The sequence below is a fragment of the Dipodomys merriami genome, unplaced genomic scaffold, assembly GCF_024711535.1.
Source record: "Dipodomys merriami isolate MVZ:Mamm:240054 unplaced genomic scaffold, mDipMer1.0.p SCAF_335, whole genome shotgun sequence".
Classification (NCBI taxonomy): domain Eukaryota; kingdom Metazoa; phylum Chordata; class Mammalia; order Rodentia; family Heteromyidae; genus Dipodomys; species Dipodomys merriami.
Genome location: NW_027204882.1, coordinates 793,423 through 820,609, shown reverse-complemented (window position 1 = coordinate 820,609; position 27,187 = coordinate 793,423). Strand labels below are relative to the sequence as shown.

Below are 27,187 nucleotides of genomic sequence, written 5' to 3'. Positions count from 1 at the left end.
TGTGCTGTGTAGGTTAATACATGATTGGGGGATCATTAAAGTTATGAAAAGGGCACAGGAAGATTCTATCACTCTCTATTCCTCACCAGACCAGAATGACAGGATTTCTCTGGTGATTAGAGGACTAGAGGATGATTGGTTTGGAGAGAGGGCTACATAAAGAATAACATGAGAAGCTGTGTGCAGAGGTACACTGAGAAGGCTGAGGCTGGAGGATCCTAAGTTCCTAGATACCTTAGGATTCAGTGTCAATAAAGACATTTAGGGTCTAAGCCAGAAGCCAGTGCAATCCTAGCTACTCAAGAGGCTGAGATCTGAGGATTGCAATTCAAAGCCAGTGCTGGCAGAAAAGTCTGTGAGACTCTTATCTCCAATAAAACTATTCAGAAAAAGAAGTGGCACTGTGGCTCAAGTGGTAGAGCTCTAGTCTTGAGCACAAAGAGCCGCAGGAACGGTGCCTAAGCCCTGAATTCAAGCTCCAGGACTGGCAATAAATAAATAAATAAATAAATAATTTAGAGTGTTTAACTGAGGAAGAAAGTCAAGGTTGTGCAACAAAATGGAATGGGGTTTTTGGAGTGAAATGAATGGTTGGTAAGTGAAATCTATGATATTTGAGTCTAATGACTAACTTCAGCAGACTAACTGGTAATTTGTGATGAAGGAGTGATGCTGGCTCATTTGTTAGAGGGATGAACTCCACTGGTTTGACCGAAGCTGGTAATAAAGGTAGGAACTAGGACATTTTCAGATTACATTCACAGAAATAAAAGAGGGATAATGCTTCAAACAGATGGTTGAGCTTAACAAAAGAAAACCTAGCTCTTTAAGTTTCTGGGTTACTTGCACCTTAGCAAGTAGAATTCACAAAGAATTGCCCCAGGGACAGCACTCTGTGTATTTAAGTTAGTAATGCAAATCAGAACTTTTGGGCCAGTTATGTCAAGTGGTTGCTTAGATGGCTAAAAGTGCTTAGTGACTCAGGTCACAAGCTCTGGTGGCATTCATAGCACTAGACTACAGAAAGCCTAAAGAGTTATACAAATTTTTACAAAACAGCCTAACAACAAAGCACAAGATATTAGTATCATTACCATTATCTATAATTAGTATAGTGACTATAGTATAATTGCTATATTACAATTATACTATTACTGTCATTATTATATTTAGATATAGAAAATTATATCTAGACATATTTCAGTCATCTTATTTTGGGCTTTTTTTTTTTGTCGGTCGTGGGGCGTGAACTCTGGGCTTGGGCGCTCTTCAGCTCAAGGCAAGTGCTCTACCACCTGGAGCCACAGCGTCACTTTTGGTTTTCTAGTGGTTTATTGGAGATGAGTCTCACGGACTTTTCTGCCCCGGCTGGCTTTGAACCGTGATCCTCAGATTTCAGCCTCCTGAGTAGCTAGGGTTACAGGCGTGAGGCTCCGATGCCCAGCTTTTGGGTATTCTTTCTCTGTGTGTGCTGGTACTAGGGGTTGAACGCAGGACCTGGGCATTGTCTCTGGGCTTTTTTGCTCAAGGCTGGCACTTTATCATTTGAGCCATGGCTTCACTTTTGGCTTTTTTTACATTTTTTGGTGGCTAATTGGAATAAGAGTCTCACAGACTTTGCTACCTAGGCTGGTTTTGGTCCTTAGAGCTCAGCCTCCTGATGCTAAGATTATAAGCATGAGCCACAGGTGCCCAGTGCGTATTCTTTTTAAAACAACAAATTGGAGAAGGAAAAATAAAATTATGTATTCATAGAATCTATTTTTCTTCCAAAATTCTAAAGCCTGTTGAAAGAATTCTATTCAACATTAATAGTAAAGGATGACGAATAGGATAGTTTTTACTGACAACAGTATTTTAACTTTCAAATATCACTGTAGGTATTTCCTACTAAAAACTTTATTACTACTGAAAACTACACTGTTTGTATTGGAAAATGTTTTCTGTGTTTTTACTCTACACATCTCCTTTAAAAAAATAAACGCTACTTCTCCCAATAGTCCTTTTAAATGTTTTATGATTCTAGTTTTGGATGATCGTTGTTTTATTCTTCATACCCAGTTTGAAACACCGGCATTTTTAAAAATAAAGAGTAAAAATTAAAAAAGCCGAATTATAGCCTAACAACATTTACTCGAGTCAGATCTGATATACTAGAAAGGTGGAAGGCAACTTAAAAAAACAACAACAACAAAACAACTCTTGACCTCTCTTTTTGTAAGATGGAGAGGGCTAAGGTTATATTGGGTGGTAGGTAACGGGCCTCAATGTCTGGAAGTGAGTGCCAGCAAAAATAGGACTAAGAGCTTAGAGCTTAAGAGATCCCCCTGCCCTCCCCGCCCCCCCCCACCCCGCCCTGCCATACACACTTCTAAGTGGGAAAAAAGTGCAAAGAACAATTAATTTGTATTTAGGGCTTCTTATTTTTCATATTCATAGCAGTTCATAAGCATTAAAGATATTCTTTCTCATTTATAAACAAACAGGGATAAGGAAAAATAGCTCTTATTTTAAAAAGACATCAAATCTTTACTGAAAGCAGACATGAGAGCATCTTGTACTTGGCCTTTCTTGAGCTTGACAGTGTATGCTCATTATGATACTCCGTTGTCATTTGAAAGATTTCAAATTGATTTATATCAAACAACATCACTAACTTTGAGGGAAAACAAATTTATTAACATTTCATTTACCCTGAGAAAGTCATCCCTATAGTATGTTTGGGATTTATCTGAGCATCTTAACAAATTTTAACAAAATACTTTTTCATTGCATGTGTCAATATATTACATTCCTGAAACAGTCTAAGAAAAAAACGGATGATAATGACCAAGGCTGTTTTCTGGTCTTGTCCATTGTAGACAGTGAAATGACAGAATAAATGTAGCCAGGAATTTACTGTAATCACTTTCTGGATCCAAACAGCTTGTAACGAATATTCTTAATTTAATTTAACTACACATAGCACACAGGGTACAACAGTCCTGGATGGTACTTTACTCCTAAAACCCCCTCAAGCAGTTTTTCATAAGTTTTATTTTCTATCACGTTTTTTTCCCCCTAAGGAGAAAAATAAAATTTATCTGAAAATTAGTAACTGTGATTTTCCCTTGTGATAAAGTTAGTGCTATGGAAGTCAAGTTGGCAAGTATGATCGAGCATTTTGGAAGGGAACAAACCATTGTATTATCTAAGATTGTTTTACAACCTAAAAGCCAGTTTTTGCTCCCCTGAGAATACAGGTCTTAGGATGTTCAGAGTGGCATCTGCCCCATATTTTCCTACTAATTCCTTATTTTGGAAAGCATAAGAATAGCATAAAACCCAACATCTTGGAAAAATAATTTAATCTTCCTGGACTCAATGGTCTTGGTTATAAATTTTAAAAAATTGGTATATATTAGCTTACTTCCTAATAAGGTAATATAAAAGATAGCAATAGGGCTGGGAATGTGGCTTAGTGGGAGAGTGCTTGACTAGCATGCATGAAGCCCTGGGTTCCATTCCTCAGTACCACATAAACAGAAAAAGCCCAAAGTGGTGCTGTGGTTCAAGTGGTAGAATGCTAGCCTTGAGCAAAAGAAGCTCGGGGAGTTCAAGCCCCAGGAGTGGCAAAAAAAGATAATAGAAAAAAAAAAAGCAGTACTTAGCTTTATTTATCCAGAGCAATTAGACCAATATCTAGCTATTGGTTTTCAAACTGTAGTATGATTCAGAATCTCCTGAAAAATCTTGGAGCTAGTCTCAGAGTTTCTAATTCCTTAGCTCTTGGATAGATCTTCAAACTTGCATTAGAAAGCTCTAGGTGACACCATGCTCAAAGTAGACCATATTTTGAGAACTACTGGATGAGATATATGTACAAATGTATATGTGCATTTATATACTCCCAGGTGAATTCCAATTTTAAAATTAATGGTAGAGAAAATAGCAAAAGTGTTCTTTTTAGTTCTAAATTCCAAGATTTTTAAATAAGATGAATTGTTAGGCATCAAAATGATTTATATAAAAGGAGATGTATTTTCTAAATACCAATTTTTGCATCAATTTTCATTAAAAACTTGTTCCTATAAAGAATTTTACAATATTTCTGAAAACATTTTTACAGTATATTTGCTGCATAGAAGTTCTTCACTTTTTTTGGGAAAGACAATTTAGTGTCTTATCATTGAATACGAATACTGGTGCAGTGAACCAAAAGGCTAACGAACCAATGGATAGTAGCCAGCTGTTTTTGAATTGTTTGAAGAGAATCTTGTAAATTTGTAGTCCAGGGGTAGTTCTGGAGAGGGAGGAAAACAAAAAAATATGATTATTTTGCAGGTATCCATACCTTTCATGAATATAAATGAAATCAAAATTTGATATTTAAGTTTATTTTTATTATCTGTAAGTAGTTGTACAAAGGTGTTACCATTCAACAAAGCAGTTTATGACTACATTGTGCCTTGATCTCTAGTCTCATACTTTTAATATTCCTTTAACCATTTGTATAGATAGCACCTATACAAATAGAAGAAATAGTACAAAATAACAACATTATGTTATGATATTCAGTCACCCTGTAGATATGGGATAGTAAAACCTGTATCACAAACTTTGTAAGTAAACTATCACACAGTAGAACTGAGTATTCTAAAAACGACACTGGAAGCCATTATTGCTTATAATACATGGCTGTTGAGATTCCACAGGACACAGTTAATCATGAAGAGAAGAAATAGTTCTAGTTAGTAAGAAGGAACACTGCCTTCCTGATGCCAGAAAAAGCCAGGATTACTGTGTACTGAAAAAACATTCAGCATTAGTGAGTGCTGCGGGTCATCACTGCTCAGTCAGCTGGAATACATTTTAGGTAATGCATTTTAAAAGAGATTGGAAAGTAATGAAGTTCAGTTTCTAAAACTGAGGTCCTATATTTCCAATAAATTTCTGAAGTGATACGGGCTAAGAGTTGAACCAACCATTCAATCTGCTCTGTCTTGCACATTCATTAAAGTTAAGATGGATGTTTATGCAATTATTACAAGTTTAACAAAGCTTATCAAAATGCTTACCACCATCTAACTTGTGGTTAAGTACCTACTTTTGTATCAACTTTAAAAATGATGGAAAGGGTTATACTGATAAAGATACACTGTACTCATGACCTGACATGTTGAGTTGTGACCTCTATGTAGAACTACTTAGAAAGAATAAAAATATATTTTAAAAATGTCTTCTGGGTATGTAAATGTCAATGAGATAATCAAGTCTTAGTGAGGTGTAGAAGGTTTGCTTTCCATCTCTTTTCTCACAGAACAAATAATGGTATTCTGTCTTGCAGCAAACAAAAGAATCTGTTATTGTTAAGGTATCTAGGTATAGATGCTGGTAGCTCATGTTCTGTAATCTTGCTACTCTGAAAGCAGAGATTCCAAGGATCTCAGTTCTAAATCAGCATAAAGAGAAAAAGAAGTCTGAGAGACTGTCTCCAAAAAAAACAACCAGCAAAATTTTGGATTGAAAGTGTGTCTCAAATGATAGAATGTCAGCTGTAAGTAAGCAAGCCAAGCCGTGGCATCAACACACACACACACACACACACACACACACACACACACACACACACACACACACACACACACACACACACACACACACACACACACACACACACACACTTGCATGCACGCACATCTAGCATAAATCTAGGTATAGGACAGAAAAACTAAAAATCATTGACAAGAAAAACCCACATCTCTACTACAGCAAAGTCATTGTTGAGTGCTATTTGGAAGAAAAGGGAAAGGAAGACACAAATTCTTGCTTACCACCAACAGTTTTCCGTCAACCTCTGCATAGGAAATACACTACAATACTAAATATATTATCCAAATTTAGGGAGCAATTAAGTGAAGTGAATAAAAATGAATATTCTTACATGATCACTGAAGGTAAAAGAATATAATATACAGAGAAATAAAACAACTCTGGAGACTAAAAGAAGACTAACAAGATTTTCACATAAGAATTCTACCTTTAACAAAAATCTCCAAAGCCATAACTACCACACTTGTCTTTTCTAGCCATCTTTCTAATCTGAAATTAGACAGCAGTACCCAACTGTGCTAAATGTGTATCAGAATGAAAGAAGAGAAGTTCTATGTGAGGTACATACACCTTCTTAATAAGCATGGCATTACAGCCAAATGTGCTTGGTACCGATGAATACTTTTAGTGTTAAGGAAGTGTCTTCAGCATGCAAATAATCAATTAAACAGAACAACTCTCTCTTTCCCCACAGAACAGTGGGAGCTTGTTTAGCTTTGTTTGACTATGAGTGAGTCCTAGTTAATTATTCTTCCTGAGAGAAGTTAGACAAAAGACAAAGACCCTACCAAGTCGTAGGGGGCTGTGAACAAAGCATTCAGGATAAAGAAATGGATGGTGCCCTGAGGTTATGGCTAAGGACACAGGGGTGAAGGGAATAATTTTTCTAGTTCTTTGGAGCAGTATTTAAGTTCTAGAATATACAAAATTCACTTTTCCTCACTCTTTATTGACTTTTTTTTTAACATGCCTTCTTTCCTTTGGTCTCTCCACATTTTTTTTGATTTTACAGTACAATCATTTACTTCCCATTATGCGTACTCTGTTAACCCCATCCATTTCATTCTTAATTTCTTTTTGTTAGTACTTTAATTCTAAAATTTCCATCTTTTTATAGTTTTTACATCTGTAACATATTTCTCATTCTTTTCTGTATGTGTTTATAGGAAACACAGTATTTCTGTTCCTGTGTTCTTATATGCTGATAAGTCTGGCTGGCTGTTTTTCATTATGTGATGTACCTTATAAAAAGTACATGGGAGGGCTGGGAAGGTGGCTCAGTGGTAGAGTGCTTGCTTTGCATACATGAGTCCCTGGGTTTGATTTCTCAGCACCACATAAGCAGAAAAGCCGGAAGTGGTGCTGTGGCTCAAGTGGTAGAGCACTAGCCTTGAGCTGAAGAGCTGAGGAACAGTGCCTAGGCCCAGAGTTCAGGCCCAGGACTGGCAAAAAAAAAAAAAAAGTACATGGGAATAATGTAAGATGTAGAATGATGAGCTTGGCTAATGTGAAGCAGGGCTCAGCCCCTGTGAAAATAAGGATTACTTCCTGATGCATATACCTTCCCTCTGTGTGTGTGTGTGTGTGTGTGTGTGTGTCCTGATGCATATACCTTCCGTGTGTGTGTGTGTGTGTGTGTGTGTGTGTGTATATATTTTTTTTCCAGGCCTGGCTTTCCTTAGGCAGTCCCTCTCCTCCAGTTCTTATCCCATTAGATTCACAAAGTTACTCAAAGTGCATTCATCCTTTGTGGTAACCTCTCTGGAACCAGCAGCTTGGAACAGGGAGAAGTGGGAGGGTGGATGGAGGCAACCTCAAAGCCAGGTTCACCTTACTGGGCCTTCTAAGTATCCCATCCGGGTAAATTTTCCCTATTTGATTCCATTCCTCCAAGAAGACCTTTCAGAAATATATCTAACTTTTGTAGTAGGCTCTAACAGACAGGCTGCCATACCTAGAAGATATTTCCCAAGGAAAAATATTAATGCATGAGAAAGTTTCCTTCTTTCAATAGCAAGAATTCTAACAACCAGAAAAGCTTTCACAGGTGCTTTCCACCTTACCTGCAATGGCTTCAATACTTGGAATGGCGATTGTGCTGTAAGTACTGATTCTCTTGGAAGACCAGGTATAAACCAAGGAGTCTTCGGAATTTTCCTGTCCCGAAATTGAGTCAATGAAAAAAGAGCCCCACTTATTAGATAAAGTATTTAGAGGCTTTGCCTTTGGTCTCTGAAACAAGAGAACAGAATAACAATTACGACTAATAATGAAACTTGTGATTAATTAATCTCAGAGTTCTTTTTTTTATTGTGAAAATACTGTACAGAGGGGTTACAATTACATGGGCAAGATAATGAGTACATTTCTTATCAAGCATTGTAGCCTCCTCCTTTGTTTCCCCTTCCCATCCTCCCCTCCCCCTGCCCCCGCACCAAAGTTGTAAAGTTCGTTTTCTACATAATGACTTGTACATCTCATTGTTGCAATGGGTCCACCTGTAAGTAAGTCAAACCAGAGAAACTCTGTAGGGTTTTTTTTTCTGTTTGTTTTTTTTCAGCAGGCTTTGGGTACATATTACACTTATGGAAGGGAAATTATACTTATTATTTATAATTAAATAGCCTTTACCTTGAACTGAAACTAGTGTAAGTTATCTATTTTCATAATCTGAAAAATTCTCCCAAAGGAGCACGAGCCCAATAATATATACAAAAACAGATGATAGAATGATGAGGGCACTTAGTGGGATCAGGTAGTATGAGGATGTTGAGTTTTCTGGAAAAGAGCTGGTAGGATCATCACCTCATATTTTCCTCTCTTCTGCAGAGGCTCCGAATCCTCAGGCTTCCCACCTTCCTCCCCTCGGAGCTCCTCAAGAATAAGGACTGTCTCCCAGTTGCTATAGTGACGGGCTGGAAACACATCTGAATGCATGCTGTCACCGAAGTAAACCACCTGAAAGTCAGAGAGCAAGTTCTGTTAAAGCATGGAAATTCTTTTTTTTTTGGTCAGTCGTGGGGCTTGAACTCTGGGCCTGGGTGCTGTCCCTCAGCTCTTCAGCTCAATGCGAGCGCTCTACCACTTGAGCTACAGCGCCACTAAAGCATGGAAATTCTGAAAGTGGGGGCTGTTTTGTGGAAGACAAGGAAATTCCTCAACAGGCTTCACAATATGATAATCAAAAATTCCAAAGACATCTTAAACTTTCTTGGATAACTTCACAGTTGACCGCTGACCTGTCCACTTGATTTACAGAGCTCTAGGTTTATGTTAAGAAATTATGTAAGCCATCTGCAGGTAGGAAAAAGGCAGAAGATGAGATAAGAAATTCTAAAGAAGTGAACCTCTATATGCTTATAATTCAACCTGCTCCCAGAATTGAAGAGCTGGTGAAATATTAGTTACAGTTTGTGAGTCATTATCAAGAGTATGTATTATAGTTGGGCACTGGTGACTCACACCTGTAATTCTAACTTTTCAGGAGGCTGAGATCTGAGGATTGTAACTGAAAGTCAGCCTGGGAAGGAAGTTGCATAAGACTTTTTATTTTTTGCCAGACTTGAGGCTTGAACTCAGGGCTTGGGTGCTGTCCCTGAGCCTCTGTGCTCAAGGCTAGCGCTCTACAAATTGAGCCAAAGTGCCACTTCTGGCTTTTTTTGAGTAGTTTATTGTAGATAAGAGTCTCAAAGACTTTCTTGCCCAGGTTGGCTTTGAAATGCAATCCTCAGATCTCAGCCTCCTGCGTAGCTAGAATTATAAGCGTGAGCTACCCGCGCCCAGCTTCCATCTTATCTCCAATTAACAACAACAACAAAAAAAGCTGGAAGTGAAGGCATGGTTCAAGTGGTAGAGCACTAGCCTTGAACACAAAAGTTCAGAAAAAATGCCCAGGCCAAGTTCAATCCCCTGGCACATACACAGACACAGACAGAGAGACACAGACACACATGGACACAGACACACACTCACACACACACACAAGAAAAAGAATATACATTACACTAACTGTTCTAAGTAGTTTCTGCGTTCTACCTGACAGGTGCTGAGACATAGGGTAAAGTGTGGCTTGGCACATGAAATCTAGAAAGCTCATTAGATATTAAGGCAAAGTCCCACTGATCTAGTCTACTCTTCAACATACAGATGAGGAAATATGGTTAAGAAAGGGTTAAGAACTAGAACCTCCAAGCCAAATGTCTTTGTCCACTAAAGCCCTCAGAAATTCTGAGTGGTGGCAATGTGGGAGCCAATTGCAAGGCCAAGTGTACCTCCACCCCTTCCTCCTCCCCTCTCCGATGACCTCTCTTGCTTTATGTGATTCCTATTAAACACCTGGTTTTACAGTATTTTAATTTATTGTTATTATAAGGGCAAAGTACAGAGTGGTTACAGTTACATACATCAGGTAATGAGTGCATTTCTTTTTGAATAGTGTCACCTCTTCCTTCGTTTTCTCCCAGTTTTTCCCTCCTGACCACTCTCCTTCCCCTCGTCCTGGCCCCAAGTTGTATAGTCGATTTTCAACATAGTGTCTAGTGAGTACCACTGCTGAATTCGTTCACCTTTTATCCCACCATTTCTGTGCTCCCCTTACGCTTCCCAAAATAGATAAACTTGAATACAAGACAAAAGGTACAGGAATCAAGAACAATGACAAAGGAGAAAAAACAAACAAACCAAAAGCAAAATAACAAAAACCTCTTGTTGCCATTTCTTGGAGTTCATTTCCATAAATATCATTTTATGTGATCACACACACATAACTATTGAGCTTTTGTCATTTTCTTCTGAGAATAACCTCTTTTGGTCTCACTGTGTCAATGTCTAGAGTCCTGTACAAAGTACCATATCCTAGTGCATCTTTTTTCTTTTACCACTGAGTGTGTTGACTTGTAGCTTTATAGGCATATTGTAGTTACAACAAATGAGGGAAACCATGTAAGCTATGTTTCTTTGGGTCTGGCTTACTTCACTTAATAAGATTTTTTCCCCCAAGTCTTTCCTTTCCTTACAAATGATACCATATCATTCTTTCTGATGGAAGCATAGAATCCCATTGTTAAACCCATTTTGTTTTGTGTTTTAAGAAGAAAAGGTTCTGTTGTAAACAGTTTACAATATCCCACATCAACAATATAAGCAGGATGTCAAATGCAAAGTGCTTAGTCTTCTGTGTCCTTAGTCTAGACTGTCTATAATTTCAGTATTATTTGTTTCACATATTGAAACTTTTTTGATGAACCGTTATCAGGATATCACAGTATCACATATGAATGCTGTGTATTCCCTAGATTTGTGGCCTTCCCTGTGTGGAGCCTTAGCTTTTTTCTTTCAGAGATAAAGACCAAGGCTATATCAAAAAGGGAAGAACTAATTTAATCAGAAGGTGTAAAGAGATTTGGTAAGTGGTTAGAAGCAGATAATTCTTCCATAGATAACCCACGTGGATTTGCAACAAAGGGTTTAGTTTACAGCAGCTGGTATCTATAAGTGGTTATCAAAGACTGCATCAACCAGACAATACCTTGGGTTCAGCTTTGCCTGTCATTTTCTTCAGAAGGTCATAAAGATGGACAGCATTCCCTTGGGAGTACCATCCAGGTTTATCCAGACCTGGCAGCGCCTCCTGCTCCTCATCATTCTCTGGAAAAACAGTTGGACAATTATGTACTTTATAATCAAGTGAGAGCATTCCATTAGGCAGATTGTACTCATGGCCTTGGTTGCAGACTTTGTACAAAAGTAACGGGGTGGAGAAGGGAGCTGGCATTCAGTGAGTGAACGTTTATCAGCAGGCTCATGAATCTAAGCTTAATTTTGCATGTTAGGTACCTCGATTGCATTATTGGAGTTATGGGCTGGGGGAGAAAACAGAAGAAGAACTACATGATGCCAAATAGTTTACAGGTTTGTAAATTATATAGCAAGGTCCTCTCCTGACATTACTGTCTTATATCTCCTGTTGAGGCAGGGCTGTAACAGAGGCAAGACATCCCTGTCAGTCTGGATCTTGCCTGCTATTCACTTCCTTGTAGACGGGCTGAGAGCTGAAGATAATACGTCCATCAGCAAAACGATGAAGGAAGATTGGGCAAAGTATTGTGAAAAGGATGATATACCAGCAGAGAACAGCAGCCTTTGGTGGAGCTTTAGAAACTGTATGGCAAAAAAAAAATTCATCATTCTATTTGGCAAAAAAAAAAAAAATCATCATTCTATTTTCTACATTAAATGTATGACTTCAGATTAAAAAAAAAAAGTTGCTTCATTTTTACTTTTTTGGTCTTCTCTGCTGTATCCCTAAGAAAGATCCTGATGATATCTAATCATATGTTATATGTTGAAGTGGTTTTATGAAGTCAAAGAGGCTTATGTGATTAAAGGGCCTTCTTTAAGAAAAGGATCCAAATGGCCACAGTTTCTAAAGATGTAGAAGGGACAGCTGAGGGTGCTGAAGCTGAAGTTCATTAGCCTTGCTATAAATCAACATGGAGTAAGATAAAGAAGAAACAAGGAGTCTATAAAGAAGGAAGTAAGCAAGACATGTTAGTTATTAAAAATACATCGCTGGCACTAGTAGTACCTTTTAGCTAAAATCTATTTTCTATATGTAAAAGTTACAATTGAACTCCTCAGTTTATATGAAAACCTACCTTGGACACAGTACTGGGAAGTGTGGTTTATAACCTAAATGTTGATTAGTATAGCTGAAATAGAATGTAATTTATTAATTCCACAATAAATATGGAACAAATATATCAGAATAATATGAAGTGAATTTCTATAAAATCTTAGGTATTGAAGCAGGAGTTCTAAAGTCATGTTTATAGATAATTACAGCAACATCATATCAATTGGAAGCTTCTGGTTAGGACATATTTATACTTAGTTTGCTGCCACTCAGAGCTTACTTTTTTACTATTTCTGCAAAACCCAATGAAAAGCTCACTCTTCTTGAGAAGAGTATTAGCCTAACATCAAAATGACAAGAAGATTCATTTAGCACATTCCTTGAAGAAACACCCTAAAAAGTGATTACTTCTCATATCTATTTGTCTTTATTGATTTATTTGTCTCTTATTGTGTGGGTATGAGAGAAACTATAAGGTAAATACCTTATAGAAATATTTTAAAATACAGATTCACTTGTGTATGTAGATTTCCATTTTGCATGACATTGGGAATCTCTCTAGTGCTTATTAAAACAAAACAACATTTATAGAAGTTTAGCTTCTCAAATACTGAGACCCAGTAACCTAGTAAGAAGAAAAATTAAAAAATTAAAGGAACAAACCAAATTAAAACAGCTCTGTCTACAAACTTTGCTTCTTTGATCTGTTTCCAGTTTCTGTACTAGATCTAATTTGAAAGAGTAATGCATATTTTGAAAGAGTAATGCATATTCACTAAAGTACTTGTTTGTATTGGAGGCTAGAAAGGAAAAATGCTAAAAAACATGCTACTACTAAGGAAAATAAATGTTATTAATAAGCTAGCACCTTTCAATACTTTGATTTGGTTACCTAAAAAACTAACAGTCTTCTGTATCAATTAATGACAGAAAATTTACTTTTCAGTTTATTTTTCTTTTATTTGTGATGCTGGGGAATAAACCCAGGACCTTGTACATACTACGCAATGTTTTACCACTATAAATATATACATTATGACTTAAGTTACCAAAATCTGCCATGATGGTATAATGGAGTTGTAATATAGGTCACCATTTAGTTAGAAACCTTGGTTCTGTCTGTTATGGGGTAATTTCACTTGCTACAAATCCAAGCAATTCAATGAGCAAAGCAAAGTCTCACAGTTAGAGTAACAACAGTATTTTTGATTGTCACACTCGGCCTCTTTCATTCAGTGAGTTTTTATTGTTTATCAGCATTGTGTTGGAGACATATTGCTGCTACTCTGAGGATTCACATCCCAATGCAAGGCGGCCAGAAAATGTCTCCATGATAGACGAGCAAAAGGCATTAAACAGGATAGAGAAGGAAGCTCTCTGCCTGGAACTGTAGCAGAAGGACGGTATGGGAAGGAGGTATTTTCTGTGCTTGCTGTAAGGTAGGAGGTCATCAGAAATAGGAGAGGGAGGCATTGTGTTCCCCACCCCAATACTGGTTTAGAAATGCAGAATCTAGGGCTTCATTAGGGCCCACTACATTCAGAATCTCCATTTTAACAAGGTCCCTAGGTGCTTTCATATGTGTGTGAAAATCTTAGAGACAGAGAACCGTGGGGGTGGGGAACAATAAAACCCATTTTAGCAGAGTGGCTTAATAAACACTGGTAGGGAAAGACAGACTGCAATGAACAAAGAGAGCAATTTGAGATGTGAAATTAGCCTTACGATGCCACATCAAGTGGGGAAGTGGGTTTGAGAGTCTGTGTCTGTGGGGTACATAGTTTGTACCACACAGTAATAAGTGAATAATATAAGAAGATACTGGAAAAAATAAAAGCAAGTGTCAAATGGATGTCTGTGCTAATGCAAAGTACTTCAAGTGAGGAAGGGGAGGAGTGAGAAGGCTCGGCAGAATGGAAGAGCATAGGGATGGGTGATTTCTGAGTACATCACACAGGACTTCATGCATACAAGATGTGAAAGGATAATGAAAATGGAGGTTTCTAGCTCAGGCCGTGAAATGGTTACATGAGGACTATGAGGCATGGAAGCCAATCAGCATTTTAGTTGTGCTTAATTTCTAGGTAGAAAGAGAGCATTTTTATTTCAGTCTACCAAAACACCAGTAGGGATACAGGTAAGGAAGTCTCTGAGTGGAAGAGCTAGGAATCACTGGATATAGGCAGTGGCTCAGGCAAAGGAGACAGAGACAAGGTGTTGGATCATGATTTGCACAACGGGGGACGGGAAAGAGTTGACAGCTTTGGGGAGACTGAAGTCAGACATCAAACCAGACGTGGTAACTCCTGCTAACACTGCAGTGAATTTAGAATTTTGGTGAGCCAAAGATCCTCCCTTCCTCTCAAAAACCTTAGCATCAGTCAGAGCTCCAGATAGCAACCAAAAGGATGCTGTTTGCCTAGAGCAGTCTCTGCAGGTGGAGGAACCGAGCCCCCACTCTTTCCCCTTGTCACCATGACAACCACTGGTCACCAATATGTGACTCCAGGGAAGGTTGGCCTCTAGCACTGCTATCTCAGGGAGCTCGCTTGTGCTTGTCTTCATCTTATTCCTCTGCCTTTGTCCTTTGGAACAATGACTTAATCATTTCCAGGCCACAGGTTATGGCAGGGGCTGATATGACTCATGTCATACAATCACATCACCTGCCACCGAGAACGGTTTGAAGGAGCCAAGACAAGATGGAGTCTCGGAGCTCAGCTGTTGCGCTGTGGAACTGCACTGCAGAACCTGGGGCATGATAGAATTCATGCCGTACCAAGCCATTCCAGGTGTGACAAGGATTGTGATGGGAATGTGGTGATGTGACAAACCTGAGAGGCCCTAAGGACAGAGTGGATGTGAAAGGCCGAGGAACTGAAGAATGAATGATGTTTGCTGTTTCATTAGAAAAATGACTACAGAATTACAGAATAGCCTAGCAAGGGGCACTTCAAATTGTATGTGACCTGAGTTCTGGGGGTGGAGAAGAAAGAGGCATCTATAGGTCTGAAAGTGAAGCGGAGAGAGAAGAAATTAGACATCTGAGTTCCAACCACTCAGAGGTGAAGGACAAGAAAAGAAAGGACAGCCACATATAGAACAGCTGGTGATCAGCAGCATCTGGAGAGAAAGGGAAAGGCAAACCACCAGCGGAAACTGACAGCAATCTTAAAGGTAGCTGAGAATCAGCAACAGCCACAAAATAAACACGGCAGCAGAACATAGTGAATTAGAGATTTAAAAAATCGGGCAGTTCCATGCTCTGCTGAATAACAGTCCAACCACCTTTTTTTTTTAAACTCTAAAAGGAATGAAGTATTTTTTGTCTTAACTCTAAAAACAACTGAATTCACTGTATCTTCCATCAAAATATTTTAAATTAGAAGCTCCAAAAATGAAGGCTCCAAAGGACTCTGATATGTTCTTGTCGAACTCTTTCCAGATGGGGAAAAAAACCCCCAGTAAGCTTTTCTAAATATTTGCACAGTAAACATAAATTCCATAAGTACTAAAATAATCAATTTTGACTTAGAAGTCATTCCCTGGGGGTATTTACTTCGGCGTTTACCTAGACTCTAAAGATCAAGGTAAAATCTGTGCCCTTGATTTTTCAAAAACAGAAAGAGACTGACGTGCACATAAGTGATTAGGATATAAAACGGCAGAATATAGTTCAAACACAGGTTCATTCTCTTTCCCCCCCATATGGGAATATGACACATTGCTTTGTACTTGCTTGTAAGCCAATAGCTACAGAGGAAAAGAAAGAGAATACAACTTACCAAGTGTGTGGAAAGGCCTCTGACTCGGACAATGGGAGAAGAAGCCAGGCTTCAATGCATTTGTAATTACAACATCGAAAAGGTCAGCAAAATCATCTCTAAAAGCAACAATGTTTCTCGTAAATTTATTTTAAGGGATTAGGAACTCTCCACAGAGAACAATTTAATCTCTGCTGGTCTAGTTTACAACAGCATTGTTGTGGTCAAGTGTTTCATGCATTACATTTTTCTCACTCATTTCTATTACCATAGAAATAAAAGGTAGCTGATCGCCTGTCTTCTTGACAATTCCTTACATTATGTACACAACAAAAATATCAGAAAAAAATCAGACATTTACAAAAAAAAAAAAAGAAAAGCAAGCAAGGCAGGCACTCATAAGCACCCTGAATCTATATATTGAACTGACCTCCAGAGGATAATACAGTGATGGATTCAATCGTCTCCATCATCAATGAAATATTCAGGAGCCATGTTTTCAAATCTGGGGACTGGGATTTGTCTAGACCTAATTATCTTGAAGAATTATTAGTACTTTTTTTGTTACACTGGTCTTAAAGTTGCAATAGTAAGTCTGGTAAAATTTCTTGGAGTGTTTTAATTATGAAGATATTAAAAAATTAGTATAATCTTATAATGTAGCACACTTTAGATGACAATAGAGAGACAGAGGTGCTGGGAATGTGGCTTAGTGGAAGAATGCTTGCCTAGCATGCATGAAGCCCTGGGTTCAATTCCTTAGTATCACATAAACAGAAAAAATCAGAAATGGTGCTGTGGCTCAAGTGGTAGAATGCTAGCCTTGAGTAAAAGAAGCTCAGGGACAGTGCCCAGGCCCTGATTTCAAGCCTCAGGACTGGCCAAAAACAAAAGAAGCTAGGGTTCTAGATTCATGCCTTCTTTATAGAGATAACTAGTTTTTCCAACTTCATTTGTTGAACAGACTAGGAAAAGCTGAACAAACTAGGAACAGAAGGAACATAATAAAGGTAACCTATTAATAGGGGAAAACTGGAACCATTTTCTCTAGAGCCAGAACAAGACAAAGATGTCCACTCTTTCTCCTCTATTTAATACTGTACTAGAATTCCTAGTCAAAGCAGTAAATCATGGAAAACATTTCTTCAGTGTATGTTTTTGGCTCCTTTGTGGCAGATCAGATGGCTGTAGTTGTGTAGATTTATTTCTGGCTCTTTCCATTGGTCATCATATTTGCTTTTATGCTAGCACCATTCTGCTTTTGGTAGTATGCCTTTGGAGTCTAATTTGAAGTCCAGTGTTGTGTCTTTTGGCATAAGACTGTTTTTTGGTATTTGGTATCTTTTGTGATTCTCAAAGAATCTTATGATTGAATATTCTATTTCTGTGAAAAGTGCCATTGGGACTTGCACTGAATCTGTACATTGATCTTAGTAATACAGCCATTTTCATAATGTTAATTTTGTCATTTCTGTCACCTCCTTGGTTAAGTTTATACCTAGATATTTAATTTATGCTGAAGCTATTGTGAATAACTTTCTTGATTTCATTCTCAGTGTATTCACTGTCTGTATATAGAAAAGCTACTGATTTTTTTCTTTTTTTTTCCTTTTGGTACCAGTGCTGGGGCTTGAATTCAGGGACTGAGTGCTGCCCCTGACTTTCTCTTTTGCTCAATACTAGCATTCTACCATTTGAGCCACAGATCCACATCCAGCATTTTTGGTAGGTTAGTGGAGCTAACACTCTCACAAGACTTTCCTGCCCTGGTTGGTTGGCTTTCCTGCCCTGGTTGAACTGTGATCCTTAGATCTCAGCTTCCTGAGTAGCTAAGTTTTTAGGTGTGAACCACTCATGCCCTGCTAAGCTATTGGTTTTTATATGCTGATTTTATATTCTGGTATGTTGCCAGAAGTGTTTATAAGATAGGAGCTTTTAGCTTTTATTTGTTGACATCTTTAGGGTCCTAAGTATAAAGCCATATCTGTGAGTTCTTTTGATTTCTTCCTCATGCTTTATTGCTTTGCTTAGGAACTACTGTATGGTACTGAATAAGATTAGAGAGAATGGGGATACTTCTTTTGTTCCTGACTTTAGAGGAAATGATTTCAGTTTTTCACCATGTCTCAGGATGTTGAATATAGGTTTGTCCTATACAGCTTTTATTATGTTGAGAAATGTTTCTCCCATTCTGGTTTCTTCAGAGCTCTTATGACAGGTCAAACCAAAAGCCAACAGCACACTAAGTTGCACAGTAGAGCCTTCCTCCAAGTCTGCCTTATTCTAAATACAACTGCTTATTCTAAAGATGATTTTATGGATGTCAGGTGTATCCCTGGTTGTGCTAAACAGCAAAGGCTATGGCGCTACCCAGATATGGTTTTGACTAAGACACTTGTCAGGAAATCAATTCTGCAATTCAGTGTCCTTCAGTAATCATTCAAAGGTAGCAAAAAGTCATGGGAGGCTGAAGGACATGGAATCCACCTATCTTGTAGAAAACATCAAGCCTTAGCCATCTATAAGTACATCTTGTCCCCAGAACATTCTGCTCCTGCTCCTGGAAAATGTACTTGGGATAGGTTGCTGGCCACAGATACTTAGGTATGTAATAAGAAAGCCAAAACACTGTCTCCCAGAACTACTTTACACAGTACAGTTTTGTACCCAATGTTAGTCACTGGTCTAATTGCCACCAGTATTTTATTAGATACAATGTAATGGCTTGTTGCTTACCCAAGGATATACTTGCACAGAAGTCTACAGTAATCACTGTGAGAACTGGTGATCAGCAACAGAATTTTCCCAGCATTCTTGAGTTGTCGAAGCCATTTTCTTACAGATTCTGGACAACTGTGCAAATATCGGCCTGGATCTCTTTTAATTTCAGGAAAATATAGCCCACAGTTTTCTGAAAAAAAAAATGCCAAGGTGATTAAAAATTTCTTTAGATTAAAAAACATTCATTATTTTCAAAGCTATGGCTAAAATTAAAAGGATTAAGACTAGGTTCAAACAATTTAGCAATGATACCAAGACTGTTTTGTAAAAGTAATTTTTGTTTTCATTAAAAAAATGATGCTTGATAACATCAGTTGATGATTTTGACTGTTCATTGAATAAGAAAAAATAAATGATTAAAACAAGCAATATAATAAACACAGTATTATCAACATTCCAAAACAGAGGAAATCTTGTTCCAGTTGCTATTAAGTATTCAGACAAATATTTGCTGAACAGAGCTAAGAACCAAATATTCAGATGATGCACCAGCCACAGAGCTTTGGTGTGAAACAGCTGTACAGAAGTTGGGTTCCTCTGGGACATAGAAGCAGTGTTTCTTTCTTTAGTTTATAGGTATAGCGTATCTTTTTCTTCTTTTTAATTAAGAATATTTTAAAAATTATCATCAAAGGAGCTGCCATTTAACAAATCAGTTTATGAATATACTTTATCTTGATCAATGTCACCCCTTTCAACCATCTGATCCATTCCTGCCCCATTCCTCCCCGTCCCATTCAGCTTAATATATATTGCATTCTCGACTGCTTTCTCCCCTTCTTCTCCTCTTCGTTCACCTACCCCTTTCCATCTTGACCCTGCCCCACCCTCTTTGGGTACCTGCCTCCTGGTGTTTTATTTTGCTGAACTTTGTTTTTGGCTTTCTAAGGAATTTGAGATCTCTCTTGAATCTATCATATTTCAGTTAATAAATGACAGAACACAAACAACATGCAAAAGTCAGGGCAAAACAAGCCAGGAAGACCACAAGGGCCCATTGCTGATAGTGAATGCTGACTTTCAATTAATGAGCTGGTACTGCTGGCTGTATTCGCCAGGTCCTTAGGAATCTATGTGTTAGGTTAAGCTCCAGATGGTGGCAACTTCCCTCCAGACTTATCCCTAGTACTTTACCCAGTGCCTTGAAGTTGTGCATATGTAGCAGAAAATAGATTTGATTGACATAACAATGTTAGATTCACATAACATTAAATTTCTTTTTTCCTGGTGGTGGCGGCTCATACCTGTAATCCTGAGATCTGAGGATCAAGGTTGGAAGCTAGCCTTGCACAGAAAAAGTCTGTGCAGTACTTATGTCTAACACACTACCACTGGAAGAACAACCTACCCTGTCTCTGGATGACTTATGGTCATGTGAAGTCCTTAACTTAATAAAGCTTCAACATAAGGACACCTGTTATATGTAGCCCAAAGCATCTTGGCTCAGATTATCATTATTTAATGGGAAAATAACACATTGTAAAAATACCAAAGTCAGGCTAACCAATAATACAAGGAAGACTGTTACAACAAGAAAATTATATACAGATACCAGGAGATTAAGAACAAAAATGAGGCTGTGCTCTTTTATTCTATAAGGACATTTTTTTGGTCTCATTCTCTTGGATCTCCAAATGTGGCAGAAGTTATGTAATGACCCCAATCAAAATCAAAATACATTTTGCTTTGTGCCAGAGAGGGGAAGATGCTATTAGGAAAAGGCTCTTTTAAGAAAAATAAAATAAAATGAATGTCTAAGAACAGATCAGATTGATGTGTGCGTGACCATCAAAGTAGTTTTAGAGGCTAGGTCTCTTTTCCTAAGGGAGTCATATGTGAGGTTATTTCATTCAGAAAAACAGCTTTTGTAGCAAATTTTTTTGTTTGTTTGGAATTCTTTTTTGTATTTTTTTATTGTAAAAATACTGTACAGTCGGGTTACAGTTACATGAGCAATTTGGGCTATATAACCAAAGATTTATAATGTGGAATGAGAAAACTTGTAGCACTATATATTCAGAAAACTGTGGTTTTCCTAGCCATGTGTACTTGGCGCCATCTAATGGTCAATTTACAAATTGCTATTTAATAACCTAGTGTTAACATTTCCAAAAGAATTTTAAAAGCATATACCTTTAAATACTCTAATCTAAATCTGTCCTTAATTTTATTAGTATCTCAATAATACTAACTTAAAAGAAGAAAATATAATAATCAGTGAAGACTATTCTATAAAATGATACTGGGTTTTTTTTGTCGACCTGTTGAAATGAAAAAAAAATTATAAAAGAAAACAACCCTGTACAAAAAACCCATCACAGAATCTGAGTTGATCTTATATTACAAAAGCTCCCTGGCTGTCATGAGATCTACTTTTGTCCCTTTGTAATCTCCAAGGATTAGAATTATTACATAACTACATCTTTTTATCAAAATAAATTAAGCTTGTGAAACTAAAGGGAGACTTTAGATTCCAGATAAACTGCAACTAGTTATAATCTTCTAAGAAGGTTTAAAACTCTAAAGGAAATAAATACATCCTTTTTCTCAGCATGGAACAGACACTGAATGCATGAACAGCTAAATTAGTAGTAGAAGTGGAACATTTATATTAAGACTAATAATGAGATTTGGAATAGTCAGACCAAACAACAAAAATTGCTGTTTCATGAACTATCAAAGTCCCTGTTATCTGAAGAGTCTTCCCATTCTTCTCTGTTATCAAAAACTAGAACAGATTTACATTGATTGGACAGGAAAGAAAATCTAGACATAAAGCAAAAAGGAAGAGGAACAGTTTTGTTTGTTTGCAGTTCACAAAGTAGCCTGCATTTTCACTTAACCTCTGGAAAAATTCGACTTTTTCACTTAACTTCTAAAGGAATTCTACTTTACTGCCAACTTGATGGAACTTCTTTTCCTGGCGCCACCTTCTCTTCTAGCACTGGATGCTGCCATTTTCTTTATCCCGATGTAATTAAAAATGAAAATTCCTAGCAGCTGATTCTCAAGAACCAAAGCTTAGCTTTCCTGTGCTAAAAAGTTATTAAACACAGAGTTGGGAAAGTCATAGAAGCACTGCATCTGGAGAGGTGTGCAAGCCATGGCCTCTATTTATCAAACAGGATTTAGGGACCTCTTGTGGTAAAAAAAAATTAGTACAACTCAAATGCTAAGTGCTTTTTGTAGTTTAATAGACAATTGTGCCACATCACTATTTTCTAGCATCCCTGAATAAGCACTTTCTGGGGAGCCTGTAATACCTTTCTTGTGATGTGGGCTGAGAGTTTTCTAAGCTGCTATCAGAGGGACCAGACGGAGTAGCTGGGATGCAAGCTCTTGGACAGAAACCGCCAACTAAGGTCTGTGAAGGTCCCAAGGCAGAAAATCATTTAGGAGATTGATGAACTAATTACACCCTTTATCAGTTATATAAGAGCATGCGATTTGAAAGTTAACATGTTTAATTATGAATTGTTTAAGTGAAGGCAATTGCTGTACAGATATCTAATTAATTTGGTCTTCTTTTCAGAGAACTAAATTTCTTTTGTTCACTTGCAGAGAGCAAGGGATGAAACTAACTTTTACATTAAAACAGATGTCTAGTATATGTTTGCTCTGTAGTTTGAGCTAAATGAAAGCAAAAATCGGCAAGCTGACTATAATTCTTGAAAAAGGACCCTAAAGAAGAACTGAGAAGTGAAGTATGTGATATACTGAGAAAACCTAATTTATACAATTTACATTTTAACAAGATCTGAGTTGTATCTCTGTACTCTAATGTGCACATTTATGTTCAATACCAATGATCTTGATTTAATTTGTGTGGGCTGGGTCCACAACACTGATAGTTTTTAAAGCCCCCCAAGTATTTTTAAACTTATGTGACATTAGGTTAAAAAGTAGTTCTCTGTACTGCAAGGACACCTCAGGTGGTAGAGCACTTGTCTAGCATTTGTGAGGCACTGAGTTCGACTCCCCAATACTCAAATGAGAGAAAAAGAGAAAAAAGTGATTGCTCTAGAATACAAGAACCATGACTCTTACTGCTATCTTAGATCCTGAATGCTTTTCGCTGTAAATCTCAGGCTGTCAGTGGACAAAAACATCTTAATTTTATAGTTTCTAGAGCCTTGAATATCATCAAGGCAATCAATACATATTAATTGCTGGTGATTATCTTAAGTATTATTGTGGCTGAGGAACTTCAAGATAAAGTTTTATTTTATGCAAATAAAGCACTGCAGTCTACATTTGGTTAATAGTTAACTCTAAGTTTAGAATGATGGCTTTCAGATCTGTAATTAGAAAATGCAAATGACATGAAACTATTTTAGAGAAAATTATTTACACAGTTTAAGTAAGTATAGACAAACCAGAGTCTGTCTCTCTAAGGTCACTATAGTGGCACACCTTGGAATATATATATATATATATATATATATATATATATATATGTCTGTATATACATACACAGACACATAATCTCTGATTTTTTGGTAGGGAGTCCATTTCTGAAAGTGAAATAGCCAGAACTCTGTGTGTTACTACATTTCAGCTACAGAATTTATTTTTTTTAGTAATTTTCATTTTAATAGGAAGTACATTTTCATGTTCTTGTGCATATGGTATAAAAATGTATGCTTAACTTATTGTACATATATGTTAGAAAATGTGAGAGCAGAGTCGTATTCCAAAGATGGTCACATACCCCTCACCTTACCTGTGTCTAGAGATGGAGTTGGTTGCGCTATTCTTTTGAATCTAGGAAGGCCATCTTATTGCTGTAACCCACTGAATATGGTGCCAGTGACACTCTGAGGCCAGCTCCAGCTTAGCAGCTTCAACTTTTTGTTGAATCCAGGCACCATGTAAAAAGTGAAGCCAATCTGGGACCAAGCTGTAAGCAGGAAGTCAGGGGAGGAGTTTGTAGGTGCTCTAAACTGTCAACCCAAATGAACTCCAGGCTTCAACCACAGGCCTAAGATGAAATCTCCTTTGATGATGGCCAGCCTAGACAAATCTCCAGATGACTTTAGCCTAGCTGACACCATTGCAGTTGAAAAACGTTCCACTGAGCCCATATGCCTAAGTGGCAATAATAAAAAGCTGTTTTAAGCTGCTAAATTTTCTGGCAGTTTCTTATGGAGCAAGAAATAATTAGTACAAGATGCTCTGGAATGGAGTCATAATTCCAATTATTTCTATGTAATTCAAGACAGATTTAGCAAATATTTACAAATGTTTGTAGAAACAGCTGAAATAAAAGTAAACAGACTCTAAATTATTTTTATTCTTCTCAAAAAATCCCCACTCAAAAGGTTCCTATTGTATATAAATTTTCAAAAATAAATATATGTATAGATCATGCCAGCATACATCTTTTGAATAGTTTGAAAATCAACATTAACAAGAAATGAAGGCAAATTTTACATGATGTTTTTGATTTTTCACCTATTTCAATCTTGATCCACTTAGAGGAAAGAAATATGAACTGTTGACAAGTCTAGTGATTATAACAATAAGAAATAAATTTCCTGGGATATTTAACTCATCCTCTGGTAAATCTCAACCCAAACTTCCTTTTTCCAAATTTAACTCTGTGTTTATGTGTGTCTGTGTATACACATATCTCAAAGATCAAATTTGTCATGAGGGTACACCGTTTCTTCAGTGCCTTTAGGCCAAATATCCTCAGTGTCTCTAGAAATGTATTTTCTGACTAACATAGACAACAGTATTCAGAGCTATCACTAACTGAGATGAAATCCATTTCTGTACATTAGATGAGCTCTAAAAGATTACTTGTTAAATGTCTGATCTCACCGCATATCATATATACAAGATAACCAAGCTACCAGGCCTAGGTAATATCTACACTCTGTAGCACACATAGACAAAAGAAGTGTCTGTTTTCATTAAGTCAGTATTCTATTTTTCATTACACTTTCTACCTGAGTTGTATCCTCTACATGACTCTCCCTCAAATCATCTGGCCTACCTACTGTATTTTGAAAGGGAAGACAAGGAGAAGGAAAGGAGAAAGAGAGATAGAAGAGTGAAAGATGGAGGACAGAGATGGACTGGAAGGAAGGAGAGGCGAAAAAAAGAAAAAAGTGAGAAAGAAAAGAAAAAAAGGGAAACAGTAAAAAGTTTCAGATTAGTGAAATTTAAATTCGGGTATTTTCTCCAGATGGATATCCCCAGAGGCCACAATAATTTAAAATGTCCATTTATGTGTAGAGTGCAAGGCCATCAGTCACTCCTTCTAGCATTCTTCCCTGGATAATGCTTTTAATGGAGACCTTGGCTTTGAAGTTATAGGGAAAATGGCACTAGAATAGTGAAATAAGTACTTCCTGGTATAACAGACAGAACAGCATGGCTGGGGCGTTGAACCTGAAGTTCATAGATGGGCATCAGTGTTGGGAGTTGTCATTACATTCATATTCATATTCCTGATATTAGGAAAACAACAGAAGATAGAGGTTGGCAAACCATAGTCCATGAGCTAAGAAAGGCTTTCTACATTATAATGGTTATACAAATATCTACACAGTGTTTTTGATTTTTTTCTCTTGGAGGGCAAAGTCTATAATATTTATTATCTGGTTTTGAAAGAAAAAGTTTTCTTATTTCTGATATAATGCATCATTCCTATAAGACAGTAACTTTAAAAAAGCTATAGTATGAGCAGAGTGCCAGTGGCTCACACCGGTAATCTTAGCTCTTTAGAAGGTGGTTCAGAGCTAGCTGAGGCAGGGAAGTCTGTGGGATTCTTATTTCCAAATTACTGAAAAGCTGGAAGTGGTGCTGTGGCTCAAGTGGTAGACTGCTAGCCTTGAGCAAACATGCTCAGGGACAGCGTGCAGGCCCTGAGTTCAGGCTATAACTTGATACTAGAATATGCCAAAAAGGATCGTAAAGAAACTGGTAATGTGAAGGATATTGCTGAGAGGGCACACAGACTCTGAATAGAGACTATTACAGAATCATCTGGGATAAAACTGGAGTCACTGGCATGATGTAACCTCACCTCAGTGAGTCTCCAGCCTAGGTTTCTTCTCTCTGCCATTTTCTAAAAACCTGTCCACTTTGAAGTCTAATTCTGCCTTGGCGATTCTGGCACATTTTTATTTTTAGTCTCTGAATACGATGATTTTTTGCTTACCCGGTCTGCATGTTAATAAGGCAATAGATAGTAGGGGCCACAGCAAGACACTGTCAGGCTTGCGCTAAAGACTAACAACAATGTTGTTAGCTTAATGTTAGAAGAAGTGGGAAGATCTGAAAAACACACAGGACAACATCACCAAAATGACACAGACGTGGTTATCACAGCATGATATGAATAAAAATAAAGGTGCCTACAGATAACACCTACCACAAGTTTTTAGGGGCTAGCTTCAAGGAGCTACATTATACATTTCCTTTCCAGAGTGTTTTTAAATGCACTTGCCAGACACACAACCATCTTGGAGGGCTTTGCTTTTGCCAGAAGTTCCTTTGATTTCCTTCTTAGTACTTACTTTTCTTTGCTGGCCTGACCTTTTTTTTTTTGTCTCTTTCATTCTGCTTTCTTAAAAATCTAATGAATGTAAGTTTATGTGTACGGGATTTTTCTTTAAAAAAACCCAAATATTAACAGAGTATCATATTAACACATTAACATCATACTAACATAATAATCATCATGTTTTAAAAAGTTATTATTTTTTGTTAGTTGTGGCATTTGAACTCTGGGTCTGGTGCTGTTCCCAAGCTTTTCTTCTCAAGGCTTATACTCTACTACTCAAGACACAGCTCCACTTCTGGCTTTTTGTGGTTAATTAGAGATAAAAGTCTTACAGACTCTTCTGCCTGGGGTCACTGCAACCCACGATTCTCAGATCTCAAACACCTGAAAAGCTAAGATTACAGACATGAGCCACTGCCACCCAGACAATCATGCCTTTTAAATACTTAAACATAAAAATCATCTAAAAGTAAAAATTAAAGATCCATTTTCAGAGTAGCATGAAAAGAATCTAAAACCTGTTATCAACTCACTCATTATATATATATATATATATATATATGTATATATCCATCTATATCTATCTGCTTATCTGTATTATTAAAATTTTTGAAAGGAAGTTTCTTACACTTCTCTTTTTTTGGATACATAAAGTCTACAATTTAAAAAAACAGTGAAAAACAATACATTTACTTCTACATCTAGAAACTCTATTGAGGTGAATAGGGAAAGGAGGTACAGAAAGACTCTCTTCCCACCATTTCTTAAAAGAAAGCACTAAGACTATCGGTGTGGTAATATAGCTCCTACCTTCAAAAAGATCTCAACTTTGAGGACACAGAAACAAATCCCAAGGGGAAGTGTGCACTGGGTTAGACAGCCATGACTGCTGGGGGAGAA

General features: G+C 37.4%; 1 protein-coding gene across 2 annotated transcripts in view; it reads right to left on the bottom strand.

Moving 5' to 3' along the window:
• Positions 1 to 2,419: 2,419 nt before the first annotated feature.
• The window catches only part of Nt5dc1 (5'-nucleotidase domain containing 1), a 107,325-nt gene continuing 82,557 nt past the window's right edge, over positions 2,420 to 27,187 (bottom strand). For both annotated transcript variants that reach the window (XM_069986954.1, XM_069986955.1), the window contains exons 7-12: positions 18,727 to 18,901; positions 16,012 to 16,109; positions 11,120 to 11,238; positions 8,398 to 8,550; positions 7,656 to 7,824; positions 2,420 to 4,282 (exon numbers count right to left, since the gene is read on the bottom strand). In XM_069986954.1, coding sequence (XP_069843055.1) covers positions 4,203 to 4,282; positions 7,656 to 7,824; positions 8,398 to 8,550; positions 11,120 to 11,238; positions 16,012 to 16,109; positions 18,727 to 18,901 — 794 coding nt within the window. In that variant the 3' untranslated portion in view covers positions 2,420 to 4,202. The remainder of the gene's footprint in view (positions 4,283 to 7,655; positions 7,825 to 8,397; positions 8,551 to 11,119; positions 11,239 to 16,011; positions 16,110 to 18,726; positions 18,902 to 27,187) is intronic.